The sequence below is a fragment of the Chionomys nivalis genome, chromosome 2, assembly GCF_950005125.1.
Source record: "Chionomys nivalis chromosome 2, mChiNiv1.1, whole genome shotgun sequence".
NCBI lineage: Eukaryota > Metazoa > Chordata > Mammalia > Rodentia > Cricetidae > Chionomys > Chionomys nivalis.
In genome coordinates, this window is record NC_080087.1 from 77123491 (window position 1) to 77140336 (window position 16846).

A 16846-nucleotide genomic window follows, 5' to 3' on the forward strand; every position below is an offset into this window, starting at 1 on the left:
AAGCTCCAAAGCTACACAAAGAAACCCTGTCTCAAATAAATAAATAAAGCCAGGCCATGGTTCCACACGCCTTTAATCCCAGCAGAGGCAGGTGAATCCCTGTGAGTTCGAGGCCAGCCTGGTCTACAAGAGCTAGTTCCAGGACAACTAGGACTGTTACACAGGGAAACCCTATCTCAAAAAAAAAAAAAAAAAAAAAAAAGGAAGTGTCATTCAGCTATAGAGTACTTGCCTAGAAGTCCCCAGTGAGGGGCTGGGGTGTGGCTCAGTAGTGGAGTCCCCTCCTAGAATTCCCCAGTGAGGGGCTGGGGTGTGACTCAGTGGTAGAGCCCCCGCCTAGAATCCCCCAGTGAGGGGCTGGGGTGTGGCTCAGCACTAGAGCTCTTGGCTAGAATGCACAAGGTCATAGATAAACTCCCTAAAAAAGCCTTAGTATCTAGGTGACAGCACACGCTCCAGGCCTGTTTCCTTTTCTGCAAAAGGGAAATCATAATAATAACCTAACCATACGGCTATGGTTAAGTCTTAAATTAGTTAGTACCTACAAAATTCTTAAAGCGGCGAGCCATGCCTCTCAGTGTTGGGACTTGTTCCCAGCAGCCCTGTGTGATTGGACTTTACCCCAAGTCTGTTTCAGGGAAAGACAACCCATCACATTCACCCATATTAAGTCAGAAGCGGGAAGGTTAGAATCTGCCTGCCTGTACTTTTATTTTTTAGTTATGTTTCATTTGTGTGCGAGCGCGCGTATATGTTGGAGTTCAAAGGACAACTTGAGGCATCATTTCTCTCCTTCCACAGTGCGGGCTCCAGCGATCACATTCAAGTCCTCAGCTGGCTGGCAAGCACCTTTACCCGCTGAGCCCGCTCACCAGTCCAGACATGGACCTCTTGCCACTGAATCACAGTGTGATTCTTTAAGGACTTAAGCGTGAATGGGACACTTTCTGAATTAATAGCGTAAGACTCAGAGCAGTAAGGATATGCCTAAGTCACCCCACATGTAAATGACAGAGCCAGGATTCAAACCCAGGCTCCTGTGTGTCCAAGTCAGAGCCTACCTGTGTGACAATGAACTCCTGCACACAGCAGTGGAGAGAGAGAAGGGGGTGAAGCTGCCCTTCTTTGCATGGGCTGGGTCTCTGGTGGCCCTGGTCCTGGACCCTGTCCAGACTGAGTAACCATCCCCCTGAATGCACTGGGGTGGCACGGATGAAGGGAGAAGGTGCAGCCCCCTCCACCACCTCTGATTGGGGCCTTACAATCCCCCAGGATTTGGTGCTTGGAAAGCTGACGTTGGGTTGCTATGGTGATGGGTTTGGGGCGGTTGCCATGACAGCAGAACTAGCCTTGGTTTAAAAATATCTAGGAGGAGGTTTGTGTTTGTGTGAGTGTGAGTGCCCGACCGACCATGCTGTTTGGTGTGGGTCCAAACGGGAGTGTTTAGGAGGGCTGGGTGGAACTGGGGCTGCAGGCATGACCTGGGGAGAGGGGTGGAAGCTTCATAACACACAGCAATCCAAGTGTGTTGTGCACTTGCCTCTGAGTGGCCCTTGAAGTCCAGTCATCGTGGGTGCCAGACTTTGCTGGTCCTGTGTCTAACCGCACAGAGTACCCAGTTTATGTTGAGCTATAATGAAGGCCACTCAGTTTAGACTCCCCATGTCACCAACCATGTCTTATATAAGCGAGGTTGTATGTTTCTTGTGGCTTTGATCACATATGTGTAACTTCTGGAGGACGAATTTGGAACTGTGAGTCTAAATATGCCTTCGTGGGACATATTTGGATATTAGATGTCACTGCTTTGATATTAAATACACATCTATCTATTTGTGTGTAGGAGCCTGTGCTGTGGTTTTGGTCTGAATGACTGAGTGTGCATTTTAGGCGTGTGTGTGTGTGTGTGTGTGTGTGGTGTATACACAAGCGTCTCCTTAGTCCTCTCCTGTCAGTCTTTCTAAATCAGTATGAAATGTGTGCCCTATGTGAGTGTGTATGTATGTTAGGGAAGAACTTTACATGCCACTCCATGGATGCCAGGAGATGTCACCTGTGTACCCTGGCTCTGTGACATGCTAAGTTCCTAAGGTGTGGATCTCAGCCCAACCTCAGTATTTCCCTGCATCCCCTCTTGCCTCTTCTCTGTCTCCATGGCAACCAGCTCCTCAGCTCCCTCCAGGAAGATAGAGGGGGAGGATCCAGACTGCAGTGGACCACAACCCCTCCCATCCCCCTTGGCTGAAGGGACAATGGGGGGAGGGGACAGATGGGCATCCACCTCATCCACCCTAGGCCATCTGCTGCCTCCACTGTCCTGGGGACCTGAGAGCACAGCAAGGGAGGGGCAGGTGGAGTGGAGCAGATCCTAGTGTCACAGACCTCCCCCCCCCAGCTGCCACAGCTACCCCTTCCTGGACCCTTCTGTGACTAGACTTGCCTCTGACCAAGCTAGAAAGGAAGAAAGCCCTGGAGACCAGACAGCTAGGGAGCAGAAAACGCATATATCTGAGAACACAGAATATTGGCAACAACCCACTCCAACGAAGCGCCTCCTATCTCCTATGGCTTCAGGCTTTGGAATTAGGTTTGTCCTCCGTCCAAATTCCAGTTTTCTTCCTGTCTAACCGTGTGCCCTTGGGAAAGCCTTTCTGAAAGCGGCCTCCACTCTGTCATCTGAAAATCAAAAATTTCTATCGAGTGACCAGAATGATAATACTTACTCTACAAAGCAGTAAGGCTGTTTTGTTCCGTGCTGTGTCCCAGGGTCTAGGGCAGTATCTGTCACTCAGTGGGTGGGCCATCAGTACTGTTGATGGAACTGAGTGCCAGTTGGCTTCTGTGACAGCTACTTGTTTTAACTTGATTTCAGTCCTGTGAGCCCAACAGTACCCTTATATCCGTTCTTCATGGATAGATGGACAATCCAAAGGGGAATTTTCTTGCTGACAGTCAGATGGCACTTGAAGGGACATTTGTTGTTGTGACCAAGTGATAGGGACCACTTGCCATTGTTCCCTTTTCTTCTTTCTTTTGTTTTGTTTGTTTGTTCGTTTCATTTCTTGTTGCTTGGGTTGTTGTTTGTTTCTTAACAAAAGGTCTTACACTGTAACCCAGTCTGACCTCAGACTCAAGGCAATTCTCCTGCCTCCTCCCTTCAAGTGCTAGGATTATGTGAGTGAGCACTCACGCTTGGCTGTTTCAGGTCTTTGAGGCTCAATACCCTCAGCTGTAAGACAGATTAATAAATAAAAGTACGTCCCATCTTTGTTTCCCTGTAGGATTAAATGAAAATTAAGAAATGCTCTTTAGAAGGGGAAAGTAGCTAAGGTTGTCACGCACATCCCCCTAATCCCAGCACTTGAGGGATGGAGGCGGTAGAATCCGGAGTTCAAGGGTAGCCTGAGCTACAAAGTGAGTTCAAAGTCAGCTTGGGTTACATTTGACTCTGTCCTGCCCTGCCCCTCGGCAAATAAAAGGGTGAAGGGTAAGGAAGGAAGGCGTGGAGGAGCCTCATGGTCCTTATTATACCCTGCAGGGGGGGGAGTCAGGTCTCCCGCTTCTAAGAGTGATAGGCGTGGCCAACCCGGAGGACCGTGGCCCAGGCTTCAAAAGTGGACCAATGAGGGTGCCTAAGGGCGTGGCCCTGTCTGGGCATGGGCGTGACCTTGCGCGAGTGGGAGGGGCCAGGACGCTGTGGGAGCCTAGGCTGAGAAGATGCTCGGGCCAGCAGCCACCACCACCAGCCCCGTCGCCGCTGCCGCCCGCGCCCGCAGCCCCCCGGGCCCCCATTAGCGGCCGCCTCCGCTTCTTATCTCCGGCCCCCCGCCCTGAACAGGGCCTTGGGAGGGGGGTTCGGCCCTCCGCATCTGTGGGGAACCACCAAGAAAGGGCACAGAGAGGGTGTCCTGTCCCCTCTGCACTCCACTGGCTCAGCCAAGTGCCGGCTTCGGTGATCTTTGAGAGATCAGGACCCCACCCCTCAGTTCTCCATCCCATATCCCCCCCTCACACCCTCTCCACCTACTCTTCCCCGTCCTCCCAGCTCTGTCAGCGCTCTCCCCCCCTCCCGCTTCCCTCCCCGCCGCTCCCCTCCCCCTCCTCACCGCCCCCTCCCCTCCCCCTTCTTCCCCTCCCCCTCCCCCGCCCCCCCACCATGAGGATGATGGCCGCCGGCGCGGTGCACGGCCTCTTCACGGCCTCCGCGGCCCCGCAGCCGCCGCCGCCCCCGCCGCCGCCGCCGCCGCCGCAGCCCCAGCCTCCCCAGCAGCCGTCCCCGCCGCCACAGCAGCCGCCGCCGCCGCCGCAGCCGCCGCAGCAGCAGCAGCAGCCGCCGCCCCAGGCCCCCCCCATGGAGCCCGAGGCCCCGGATTCCCGCAAGAGGCCCCTCGAGACGCCCCCCGAGGTGGTCTGCACAAAGCGCAGCAACACGGGAGGTGAGGCAGGGCTGCGGGACCGCGGCGTGGGGCGTGGGGGAATTGCGCGCCGAAGGGGGCATCGCCGTCCTCCATCATCCCCCCCATCCCTGGCTGGCAGGTGCAAGTCCTCCGGGGAGGGGAGGGGCGCTCCTCCGCGAGGAGCTGGGGACCAGGACGGACCCCTTTCTCTTGTCGCCGAGGCCCCTGGGGCTGAGAGCTTTGTCTGCGATGAGAGGGACTGGGGGGGAGGGGGTGGTAAGTGTCCTTGTGGGGTGGGGGGGAGTCAAGGATGAGGGGCGTGGGTCCCTTCTGGAGCCAGTGTGTCCTTGAGGGGTGTGTGATGTGACCCTTTCGGGGCAGGGGTGTTCCCCCGGGTTTGCGTATCCCGGTTGGGGGAGGGGAAGGAGTAGAGACAGGCCTGTGGACCGGGAGCTTCTGAACCTCCCTCCCTGGGGATGTCCTGAGCAAGGGCTGTCCCGGAAAGGGGCGGGTGTGGACTGTATGCGAGACCATGCGTGGGGACAAGCTGGGTGGGTGTGTTGGGTGACATGCAGGAAAGGGTGGGTGTGTAAAACTGGAGGGGAAAGAGATGAAAGGCCTGGACAGGTGTGTGTATCTGTGTGGGTCCTGTGGGGCCTGAATATGCGACATTAAGAGACCATGGATATGACAGGGTAGTGGGTGTGAGTGGGTGTGTAAAACACACAGCTGGATATGAGACCCTCCAGCGTGGATGTGTGACATGGGAAGGTATGTGCTTGTCACACCAGAGGGGGTTCTTGTACTGTGACACATGAGTGAGAGGGGTGTGTGTGACATGCAAGGGGGTGTGTAGGGAGGCAGAAAGGATGGACTCGGGGTGTGAACCATGGGAATATGTGTGGATTGGGGAAAGAGTGCTACATGTGGGTTACCAATGCGTATGGGGTGGAGTGGGACCAGGAGAAGCTGATGCGGGGATGTGACAAGGAAAAGGGTGTGGGTGTGACTCCAGAGAGGCTATGGTTGGGTGTGACACATGGAGGTGTGCAACAGTGACATCAGAAGGGGTGTGTAACTGGGGGTGGTTGAGGGTATGAAAAGAGAGCTGGGGCTTATGGTTCAGTGAAACCCATTGAGGGTGTGTTCATAAGGAAAGCAAAAAATGGACTTCCAAGTGACTAGGGATGCATGCTTAGGACAGACACCCTGCATCTGGGAGATGATGTGTATGTAACACAGGGAGGTGTGTGTAGAATAGCTGGATGTGTTACACCAGAGCTGCGGGGAAGATATGGGGTGTGACAACATGTGTGTGTGTGTGTGAGAGACAACTCAATGTTAGATACCTCAGAGACGTGTGGGCAACGCAGAACGGACAGACCCTCTATGTGTGTCATCTGCGAGAGGTGTGTGTGCATAGCAAAAAAGGCCACGCTAAGCAGGGGACTCGAGGTGCTACCCTTGATGCTAGTGGGTTCAGAAAACATGGGACATGAGAGAAGGGAGATTCTCAGAACTCTCCGGCTCTCTGATAGGGAGGAGACCCCAAAATAGATTCTCTCACGTGATCTTAAAATCCCCTCTTCATCTTGTCTTGAGCAAAGAGTGTCTATAACCTTCCTCTAGCTTGGCTCACTGACAGTCAGGTGCCGACTCCCCACTGCCTCCCTTGGAATACAGGGAGCTCCCACTTCTTTCTCTCAATCCAGGCCACCTCACCTCAAGTCAGGTGGGACAGGATTCCAAGTTCCCTTGAATGCCAGGGAGGGTGCTCAGCAGAAATTGAAGGAAAGGGAAGTTGGGGGAGGGTGGGAGAGAATTTCCTGCCCAGTCTTCCTGCACCCACCCCCAGCACACACATGAAAATGTCCAAAGCCGGCTTCCTTTCTTCCTTCCTGCCTGCTGCTGTTGCCAGTCCCAGAAAGGATCAGGAACCCAGATTTGGCAAGGCGGCAATTGTCATGAGTGACTGCTAACGAAGGTCCCTTCCAGTGCTGCTTGTGGTGCTCACTCCCACCAGGCGGGCTCTGAGATCTGGGTGGATTTCTCAATACAACCCCTGAAGAGATTATTGAAAGGGCTCTCTCTCTCTCTCTCTCTCTCTCTCTCTCTCTCTCTCTCTCTCTCTGTGTGTGTGTGTGTGTGTGTACGTGTGTGTGCGCGAGCGTGTGTGTGTGTGTGTGTTAACCAGTGAGGGAAACTGAGGCTCAGTGAGATGAAACAGCTTATCCAAGGTCACAGGGCTCTTAAGTGACAGATCCAGGATTTATTGAACTCTGGACTCACTGGCTGCAGGTCAGGGAGACTTGGAATTTCATGTTTCCTTCTACAATGGCAAAACTAAGTGGAGTCTTTAGGGATTATAGCCTGCAGACCCTTCTCCACCTCCAGAGTGTATTTGGGGAAACTGAGGCCAGGAAATACAAAAGAACAGTCCTCTATTGAGAAAAATACCCTAGAGCAAGGCAAGTATTGGTGACTTTGATCTCAAAATTGCTGGTTCTTTTTTTTTCTCTCTCTCTCTCTCTCTTTTTTGTTTTTCAAGACAGGGTTTCTCTGTAGCTTTGGAGCCTATCCTGAACTCCCTCTGTAGACCAGGCTGGCCTCGAACTCACAGAGATCTGCCTGTCTCTGCCTCCCGAGTCCTGGGATTAAAGGTGTGCGCCACCACCGCCCAGCTCACTGGTTCCTTTCAATGGAGGACAGTGGTGACTGTGGGATGCTTGGCTAACCCTTTCTGAGCTTCTGTGTCCCCAGCTTCCAAATGCAGACTTAACAATAATGACATTGATGTCATAATGGCTAGCATATCATTGCTTAATGCCTGGCATGCAATTCCATCTCATTCTCCCCACATGCTATGATGCAAAAATATCAATAAATTATAGTCACGGCTAACATTTATGGTGCCAGGAAGTATTGTGGAAACTATTGGACATGGGTCATTGGATACTTCCAATTCCAATACCCATCTTTCAAATGAACGGCTGAAGCACAGAAAGGCTTGGGAACTTGGGCAAGAACACTCAGCTAAGAAGAAACAGGAGGGGCTGGAGAGATGGCTCAGAGGTTAAGAGCATTGCCTGCTCTTCCAAAGGTCCTGAGTTCAATTCCCAGCAACCACATGGTGGCTCACAACCATCTGTAATGGGGTCTGGTGCACTCTTCTGGCCTGCAGGCATACACACAGACAGAATATTGTATACATAATAAATAAATAAATATTTTTAAAAAAAAAAGAAGAAGAAGAAACAGGACTGTGATTTGAACTCATGAGGCTGGCTCTGCTGTGTGGACAGAGTCTATGGTGGATGCCCTGTTAAAGAAGACACTGAGGTTCACAGCAGTGACTAGGGCATCACAGGTGATAGCAGACCAAACAAACCTCGTTAGGGCAGTGGGGGTGGGAGGGACAGAAGCTAGTGGCTCCTCTGGCTGGTGTCTGGATACCTGGCTGGGTGACAAATGCCACTGGGAGGAAAAGGATGTACTCAGGGCAAGAGGATTCCAGTGAAGAAATTGGAAGAAAATCCAACCTCGGGAGTTATTTGAAGACAAAAAAAAAAAAAAAAAAAAAAAAAAAAAAAAAAAAAAAAAAAAAAAACCTGCCTGTGATCCCAGCTGTAGAGAGAGAAGAGGTTAAGGTGGGATGATTGAAAGTTCAAGGCCATCCTGAGCTGCATAGCCAGACCCTGTCTCAAAAATTTAACAAAAACAAAACAGAAAAATGAATAAACAAATAAAAATGGGGCTGGGGATGTAGCTCAGCTATGCAGCCTTTGCCTAGAATCCTCTAGTAGGAGCCTAGGTGCATGCCACTATGGTAGAGCTCCTGCCTGGAATCCCCCAGTGAGGGGCTGGGGTGTGGCTCAGTGGTAGAGCCCCTGCCTAGAATCCCCCAGAGAGGGGCGGGGGTGTGACTCAGCAATCAAATATTTGCCTAGCACGTCCAAGGCACCGAGGTTTGGGGCAGGGGACCTGTCTCATAGACTTGAGTGCCCCCACAGAGAGCCTCAAGTGGCTCAGCTGGTACAGGTGCTTGCTGCATAAGCCTAATCATGTGGATGTGATCCCTGTATCCCATGCAAAGGTGAAAGGAGAGACACACCTCCAAAGAGCTGCCCTCCGCCCTCCATGCATACACCATGGCCCATGAGCCCACACATACATCATGCGCACACACAGTAATAAAAAATGAATTTAACAGAGTGTCACTTATAGCGCAGACTGTAATTCTTAAGCGCTAACTATAGTGACCTGATAATCTCGTCTGGCCCACCATCTGCAGGCACAGACATAACTCATACCCCAGGAGCTCCTCACCCAGATCTTAACCCCAGAATCCCTCCCCACCACACACACGCACACATGCATGCACACACACGCCACCAGAACAAGAGCTCTGAGTTCTGGGTAGATGTGGACTGGAAAGGTGGCTCAGCAGTTAAGAGCACTTGTGTTCTCACAGAAGACCCTAGTTCAATTCTCAGCACCCACACAACCAACTGTAACTACAGTTCCTGGGGACCCACTGCCCTCTTCTGACTTCCAAGAGCACTAGGCACACTTGTGATCCACATACAAACAGTGCCGACAAACTTTTTTTTTTTTTAAGATTTATGTCTCTGAGTGTTTTTCTCTCATGTGCTCCCTTAAGCAAATCACTTATACATATAAATAAATAAATCTAAAACTTAAACAAAAAGAGTCGTGAAAGGAAACCTTGGAAGGTTCAAGGCATTTTGCCAGTGTATTTGGCATGGGACTCTCATGCTCCAAGCCTCAGTCTCCCCTCTGGAAAATTGGGTCAGTAGGATTTACTGCTCTAGATAAACTGACTGAACTGGGCGGTTCTGTCTAGTTACTGAAATTCCCTGTGAGACCAGACATGATAACCGCCCCCACATTCGTTGGGTCCTGGGTATCCAAACTCCAGACTTCTTGCTGGCGTATATTGTCACTAAGAGCCGTCTCGCGCTTTCACTAATGGCACCCCCCCCCCATCTATTGTGGCTTGTGATTCTACCTACCGAGAATGTAGAAGGATAATCCTTTTTTAAAAAAGGATTAAATTGTGTGTGTGCATATGCTTGTGTGTGTGTGCCCTCAGAGGCCAGAGGTGTGAGATCCCCTGGAGCAGTTGTAAGCTGCCAGATGTGGGTACTGGCAATGGCGTTCCTGACGTTTGCCAAGACAGTATGCCCTCTTAACTGGCTTGCCATCTCTTCAGTCCCAGAATAACCATTTTTTGTCTTGTTTTTTGTCATTAAAGGGAAAGTCGCCTAAGGGGGCTTTACTGTTGCTTTTTGTTTGATTTGTTTTGTTTACAATCTTATTATATTTATTCGTTCAAGTGGATGGGGCACATCAGGTCAGCTTGTGAAACGTGGTTCTCTCCTTCCACGGTATGGTTCCAGGCATCAAACTCAGGTCATTGGTTTTGGTGGCAGGCACCTCCATTTGGTAAGCCATCCTGCCAGCACCACCCTTCCCCCCCCCCCGCCTCCTCTTTTCTTCTCTTTTGGTATGCTATAGAATTGGACCCAGGACTTCACATACGCTAGGCAAGTGCCCTACCCCATGTCTCCAGGCCCAGTGCACCGGTCTCTTGGTCTCTCTGATAGTGTCACATCTTCAGGATGTCACTCTGAGCAAGCACAATCCAGATAACCTGCTCTTCTGCACAAACTGGCACATGATTGTGTATAAGGGGACCCCAAATGCCTTGATGTTCAACCCCTCCCTAGCACATGCTTCCACACCATAACCTTGATGTCACTTGGCTTTCCCTGGTGACACCCCCTCCTGATATTTCCAGTGACATTCCCAACCCCCACCAAGAACAGGTACCATGAGAACAACACCCCAACTTTGTTTCCCTCTAGACCTGGTATCACCCAAAACCACCTCTCCAAGATGTGTGCTTCTTTGATTCCATGTGCATGCTGTGTGTGTGCATGTGTGCATGCTTGTGTGCATATGTACATGCATTTGTGCGCGCGCGCATGTGTGTGTGTGTGTGTGTGTGTGTGCATTAGAGGAAGATCTCCAATGTCTCCTCTATCACCTTCTGCCTTATTCTTTTGAGCTGGGGTCTCTGCTTGAACATGGATCTTGCTTTTCTCAGCTAGGCTGACAGCAGGCAAGCACCAGCAAGCCTTGCGTCTCCACCCACCACAGTACTGGGTTGAAGGCATCCTTGAGTGTGAGACTTTTTGTATAGGTGCTAGAATCCAGACTCGGATTCCCATGGTTGCACAGCAAATACTTTTAACCACTGAGCTGTCCCTCTCAAGTCTCAAAAGCTTTTTGGCTTGTACACATGTGCGTGTGGTGTTTTCTCTTGTTTTGTATCAAGACAAGAGTTTTGTAGCCTTGGATAGTCTAGGTGTGTAGCCCAGCTGGTTTTGAACTTGCAGCAATCCTCCTGCCTCTGTCTCTTGAGTCTTGAGATTAGAAATGTGTAGCACTACCTCAGCCTGGGCTCTAATTTTGTCACTGGTGATCCCCTAGGGAGCTAAGTCACCTTACAGGATTCACTCTGTGACAGTGAGTTCACTCTTATCTCTTGGGTAGACAAACTGTATTTGTAAGGCAGTGGACTGGTTGAGTGGACTGGAAGGATCATGAGGGGGTTGGGCATGAAGGGAAGAGTTGGCCAGGGGCATAGTAGGCAGGAGTCAGCTGAGCCAGCTTTGTCTTGAGGTGGCCATGCTTGACATTGCAGCCCTGGAGGAGACGGGTGCAAAAGGGGCATGGAGGTTTTCCTCCTCAGCTTCCCAGTCACTGGGCTCTGGGAACTGCAGGAATCCCAAAGGAGCTACTTAGAATAGGCTGGGAGTGGACAAGGGCAAGCTCTGGCCTCTGGCAGAGCTTCCTCACAGGCACAGAAAGTTCAGCGTTGACTGTTCAGACAGGGAAAGAAAGGCCTGTGAAGTCTGGGGGTTCCAGGTTCAGCCAAGGTCAAGGACTCTGCCTTTGTGGTAGCAAACAGAGGCCTGGTTCCTTCCCAAAAGAGGTGGGACTCCATGGTGTGTCACGCCCTAAGCAGGAAGGCTAGGTGGAAGTTTCTAGAAAGGACAGGTGCTAACAGTTCCACAGTGGGAACTCCTGGAGTTAATGTTTTTGAGTTTCTACAGTCAGGAGGGCTCATCACCCACGAGTGCTTTTATTTTCTTTTTGACTATTGTGAGTTATGTTGAAAAGAGGAAAAGCCATTTTTTTAAAATATTTATTTATTTATTATGTATACAATATTCTGTCTGTGTGTATGCCTGAAGGCCAGAAGAGGGCGCCAGACCTCTTTACAGATGGTTGTGAGCCACCATGTGGTTGCTGGGAATTGAACTCAGGACCTTTGGAAGAGCAGGCAATGCTCTTAACCACTGAGCCATCTCTCCAGCCCGAGGAAAAGCCATTTCTACCTGCACAACTGTAATTATTGGCAGGGGTTTTAAAATCTCATCCCAACTCTTTCGGTGGATTATTTTCTTTCAGTTTTTTTTTTGTTTGTTTGTTTGTTGGTTGGTTGGTTTTTTTGGTGGGTAAAACAATGAGTTTTATTGTGAATTTTTAACATTTTAAATTTATACATTCATTCATTTTGTGTGTGTGCACATGTGCACACATGAATACTAGAATGTGTGTGGGTATCTGTGCACTTGTGGAGGTCTGAGAATAGTGGTTCTCTCCTTGCACCATGTGGGTCCCAGGGATTAAGCTTGAGTTGTTAGGGTCGGTGGCAAATGCCTTTACCTGATGAGGCATCTCACTGGCCCCTTGTTATGATATTTTCATAAGTATACCGTTGTGCTCTGTTAATACTTACCCTCAGTTACCCTCGCTTGTCCCTCCCTTTCTTCTCCAATACCAATGGTTCTTCTGACTTCATGTCTTACATGGATGATAGATGTATGGCTGGATCATACATACATACATGTATACATACATACACACACACATGAATACATACATACTTTTTTGAGACAGGGTCTTATGTAGTTCAGGCTCACCTTAAACTCTGTAAGTAGCCCGGCATGATCTTGAACTCTTGATTCTCCTGTTTCCACCGCCCAAATGTTAACATTACAGGTGTGTGCCACTGTGCCCAGTTTCCATGGTGCTGGGGATTGAACATAGGACATCATACATGCTAGACAAGCAACTACCTCTGAGTACATCCACAATCCCAATAATTAGATGGATTCTGCATCTGAGAGAAACTTGGCTATATTTTGCTTCATTTGGGTTTTTTTCTTGTTTTTCTTTTCGGAGACAGGGTCTCATGTTGGGTAGGTGGGCCTGCAGCTCTCTCTGTGGTCCAGGCTTGTGTTATCCTGACTCTCCTGTTAATGCTTGTTGGGTGCTTGGATTACAGGTGTGTCCCATCATGCCCTGTTGTGCTGTCTGTGTCCCTTCCACCACCGTTGTTTGTTTTCATTACATTTATTTAGTTAATTAGTTATTCACTAAGGATGTGTGTGTGTGTACACGCGCATGTGCATGTGTGTACCTATGAGGTGATGTACAAGCGGGGGGTCAAAGAATTCAAAGAACAGCCTGAACAGTTGATTCTCTTCTTCCACACAGTGGAACTGAGGGATGGAACCCCAGTGGTCATGTTTGGGGTCAGCACCCTTACCCACTGAGCCATCTTGCCAGCCCAGGTTTCTTTGGTGGTTTTTTTTTTTTTTGATTTTTCGAGACAGGGTTCCTCCGTAGCTTTTGGTTCCTGTCCTGGAACTAGCTCTTGTAGACCAGGCTGGCCTCAAACTAACAGAGATCCGCCTGCCTCTGCCTCTGCCTCCCAAGTGCTGGGATTAAAGGCGTGTGCCACCACCGCCCGGCTTTGGTGGGTTTTTTTTTAACAGAAACTCCCTCTGCAATCCAGGCTGGGCTGGACATTTCAAATACTTCAGCTTCCTGAATACTAAGATACAGAACATGCACAGCCATACCTGACTTGAAATCTCTTGAGCCATCTAGCTGGTCCAGAATTTGCCCCTTTAAATAAATGTGTTTCTGTGTCTTAAAAGTTTAAGGAAAAATGAATTGTCTGTGTGGGCCTCCTGCTCTATCCCCAGGATCTAATGCAAGCATGGGAATTGGGCAGCTATTCAAGGGGAGCTCCTTGCAGAAAGTGGGGGAAAGAAGAGGAGAAGGAGAGATGTCGTGACTCGGGAGTGCATAGGAGGGCAGAAATCAAGTATATGGCAGAAGAAAGCTAGAGAGCTGGTGAGAGGGCTCAGCGGATTAAAAACAAAACTTCCTCCTAAGCTTGATGATCTGAGTTCACTCCCTAGGACCCACATGGTAGGAGGGAGACAATCAGCTCCCCAAAGTTATTCTCTGACCTCCGTACTCCTGCCATGGCACCCATACAGACGCACGCACACACACACATGCAGACACACACACATGTGCGTGCGCACACACGCACACACAGGTGGGGGAAGCAAACAAACTGTAATGACAACACTCTACAAAGGGAGGTACTAGAGAGGTTCCAAACAGGAAACTAGGTGTGCAGTTTCCCGTGTATCGAGAGACCATCCCCAGGCATGGTAGGAAAGCACTGGCTTGTAATTCCAGCTGCTCTGGAGATTGAGGTGAAGAGGCTTGTGTGTTGAAGGTCATTCTGGATAATTTAGAGCCTATCTCAAAAAACTAAAAAGAAGGCTAGAAAATATAGCTCACTGGTAGAGCACTTGCTTCAAATCTACCCACGTGGGGGTTAGGGGCATGGCTCAGTGGTAGAGCCCCTGCCTAGAATCCCCAGTGAGGGCTGAAGGTGTGGCTCAGTTGTAGAGCACTTGTCTAGTATATAGGAAGCCCTAAGTTCAATTCAATCATTAGAACCACAAAAAGAAAGTAAAAGAACAGGTGAGATGACTCATCTGGTAAGGCATGTACTACTGCCTGTGATGTCCTAAGTAGAGGGAAAGAATTGGCAGCCACAGATTATTCTCTGATCTCTATGTGTGCTGCATACATACATACAGAGAGAGGGTGGGCTAAAAGAAATCATTTCTCTTCCAAAAAGTGGGGCACAGTTTGGGCAGACAAGATGATAAGGGAAAGAGTTCCCCCTCTTTCTCCTACCTCCCAACAAAACCCCCCAACTTCAAGCATTGGTTTTCTACCCAGAGAGCACCCATTCTGTGCTGAGCACTGAACAGAACTTTACTACAAACTCTTGAAAGGTTGAGGCGGGAGGCTCAGGAGTTCAAGGCCATTCTGAACTAGATAGAGACCCAGCACTCCCGAGGCAGAGGCAGGAGGATCTCTGTGAGTTGGAGAGCTGGTTTACAGAGTGAGTTTCAGGACAGACAACCAGTCTCAAAAACAACACATAGACAACGAACGGTAGTGGTGATAGGTGGCATGTGGTGTGTGTAAGTGCTGTGTGCCCAGAACATTCCAGCTACTTTCCGGTTCATTGTTAAGTGAATGATTATGTCCCCTGAGAGTCAGCGCTACTGTGTCCCCAATTTTACTGTTAGGAAACTGAGGCCAGAAAAGAGGTGGGATGAAGTATCCAAGTCCATACAGACTTCCTTTTGTGGAGAGGGTTTGGTTTTTAAAGACAGGTTTCTCTGTGTAGCTTTGGAGCCTAGCCTGAAACTCGCTTTGTAGACCAGGCTGGCCTCAAACTCACAGAGATCTGCCTGTGTCTGCTTCCTGAGTGCTGGAATTAAAGGCGTGCACCACCACCACCCAGCTACCATTCAGACTTTCAATAACAAAATTCACAGTTCACTTGGGATTGCCTGTCTGCTCTGTATGGAAGTCCCCAGCTGGAGCTTGAGGGAATCCAGGACAGAGGGAATGAGGTGTGGACAGCCAGCTTTCAGAGATAGACACTTAAGAGCATCTAAAGGGAACCTAGGAGAGAAAGTCATCATGATGTAGCCTGTCAATGCAGCACCTGAGTGACTGAGGCAGGAGGATTATGGATTTGAGACTAAGCTGCATCAAAAAAAAAAAAAAAAGTAAGGGGGGATAAAAGAAAGAAAGTGAGTTGAGCAGGGGTCCAATGATGGATGAGAAGTTTCCCTGGGCTGGGGGGGGGGGTTAATTACCTAATAGGCTTAATGGTCTGATTAGGCCATTTTAAGAGGATTGCCTTGGGCTCAATAAAACCCATTTATTCTTGACTTCCTCCTTATGCTTAGAAGGCTAAGTCCAGCCACTGTACCCTACACCACTATACAAAACGTAGTAGGAACCCAGAACCCTCACTCTGAAGGACCCATGCTGAAGAGGAAAGAATTTAACACCTACCCATCCAGGTCAGCTTTCTATAGTTTGTGCAACACTAGGGGTGGAACTCAGGACCTGGAACGTGGTAGGCAGATGCTCCACACTGATGTACTCTAGGCAAGTCTCTGAACCATGAGCCACTGAGCCATGCCCCAGCCCCTCACTGGGGGATTCTAGGCAGGGGCTCTACCACTGAGCCACACCTCCCAACTACAAATAACAGTTCTTTTATCTGCTCTGGGAGGCAGCAGCTTTGGTGATACTACCAGTTGAAGTTTCGTGTTTGATGGTAAAATTAGACATCCTATACTTAAAAGAAAGTTGAAATCCCTGGGGAACAAGTAAGGCTCTTAAGCCTGAGAAGCAGAGTGGCTTCCTTTCTTTTCCCACTTTCATCCCCAGCCTGCTGTGTGCTGTTACACAGTGCAAGGGACCCAGAGGTGCGCTCCGTTGATGTGGTTCATGTTGGCCCTGTGTGACAGACGGTTCTGGGTATATGAAGCAAGGTGTGTGTGTGTGGGGGTGGGACTCTCCATTCTCAGGGTTCCAGGAAAGGTTGTGAGAATAAACAGTTTTGCAGTGAAGCCCCCAAATGACAAGATAGAGAGGAAGTGCCAGGCAGAGGACACCCACAAAGGCCTTGGGGTGGGAAGGAGCAGGTAATATTTGAAGAAGTAAAAGAACAGTGACTCTGGTGCCCATGGGTGATGGGAAGCAAAGTTGAATAGCAGGGTGTGTCACCAAAGGCCTCCCACTGCAAAGGCTGTAGTGCCTGCGCTGACAGTTTAGAAGTTGAGAGTTAGGTTAGAGATTTGCCTTAAGGATGTGGTAACTAGGTATTTTATGCGTGACTGCATTACCAAGGACATTGGTCTCTAAGAATGAATGCCCAGAGGTCAGCAAGATGATTTAGCAGAAGCCAGTTAATCCCAGCACTTGGGAGGCAGAGACAGATGGATCTCTGAGTTCAAGACCTGGCTGGTCTACAAAGCGAGATTGAGATAGCCAGGGCTACACAGAGGGGGAAATGGCCTAGCAGGTAAAGATGCTTGCTGTTAAGCCTGATGACCTTAGTTCAGTTCAGGGTTCCCCACAGTGAGAGGAGAGAACTGACACCCACAGTTGTTCTCTGGTCTGTATAAGGTAAGCTTAGCCCACACAACGAGTTTCAAACCAATGAGGCC

The 16846-nt window shown here is 49.8% G+C and overlaps 1 protein-coding gene across 1 annotated transcript in view; it reads left to right on the forward strand.

The window, feature by feature from the left end:
• The first annotated feature begins 3716 nt into the window (after nt 1-3716).
• Nucleotides 3717-16846, forward strand: part of Nova2 (NOVA alternative splicing regulator 2) — a 40643-nt gene continuing 27513 nt past the window's right edge. Inside the window, exon 1 of the mRNA XM_057761992.1 lies at nt 3717-4436. Within this exon, the coding sequence (XP_057617975.1) occupies nt 4157-4436 (280 nt within the window). The 5' untranslated portion in view covers nt 3717-4156. The remainder of the gene's footprint in view (nt 4437-16846) is intronic.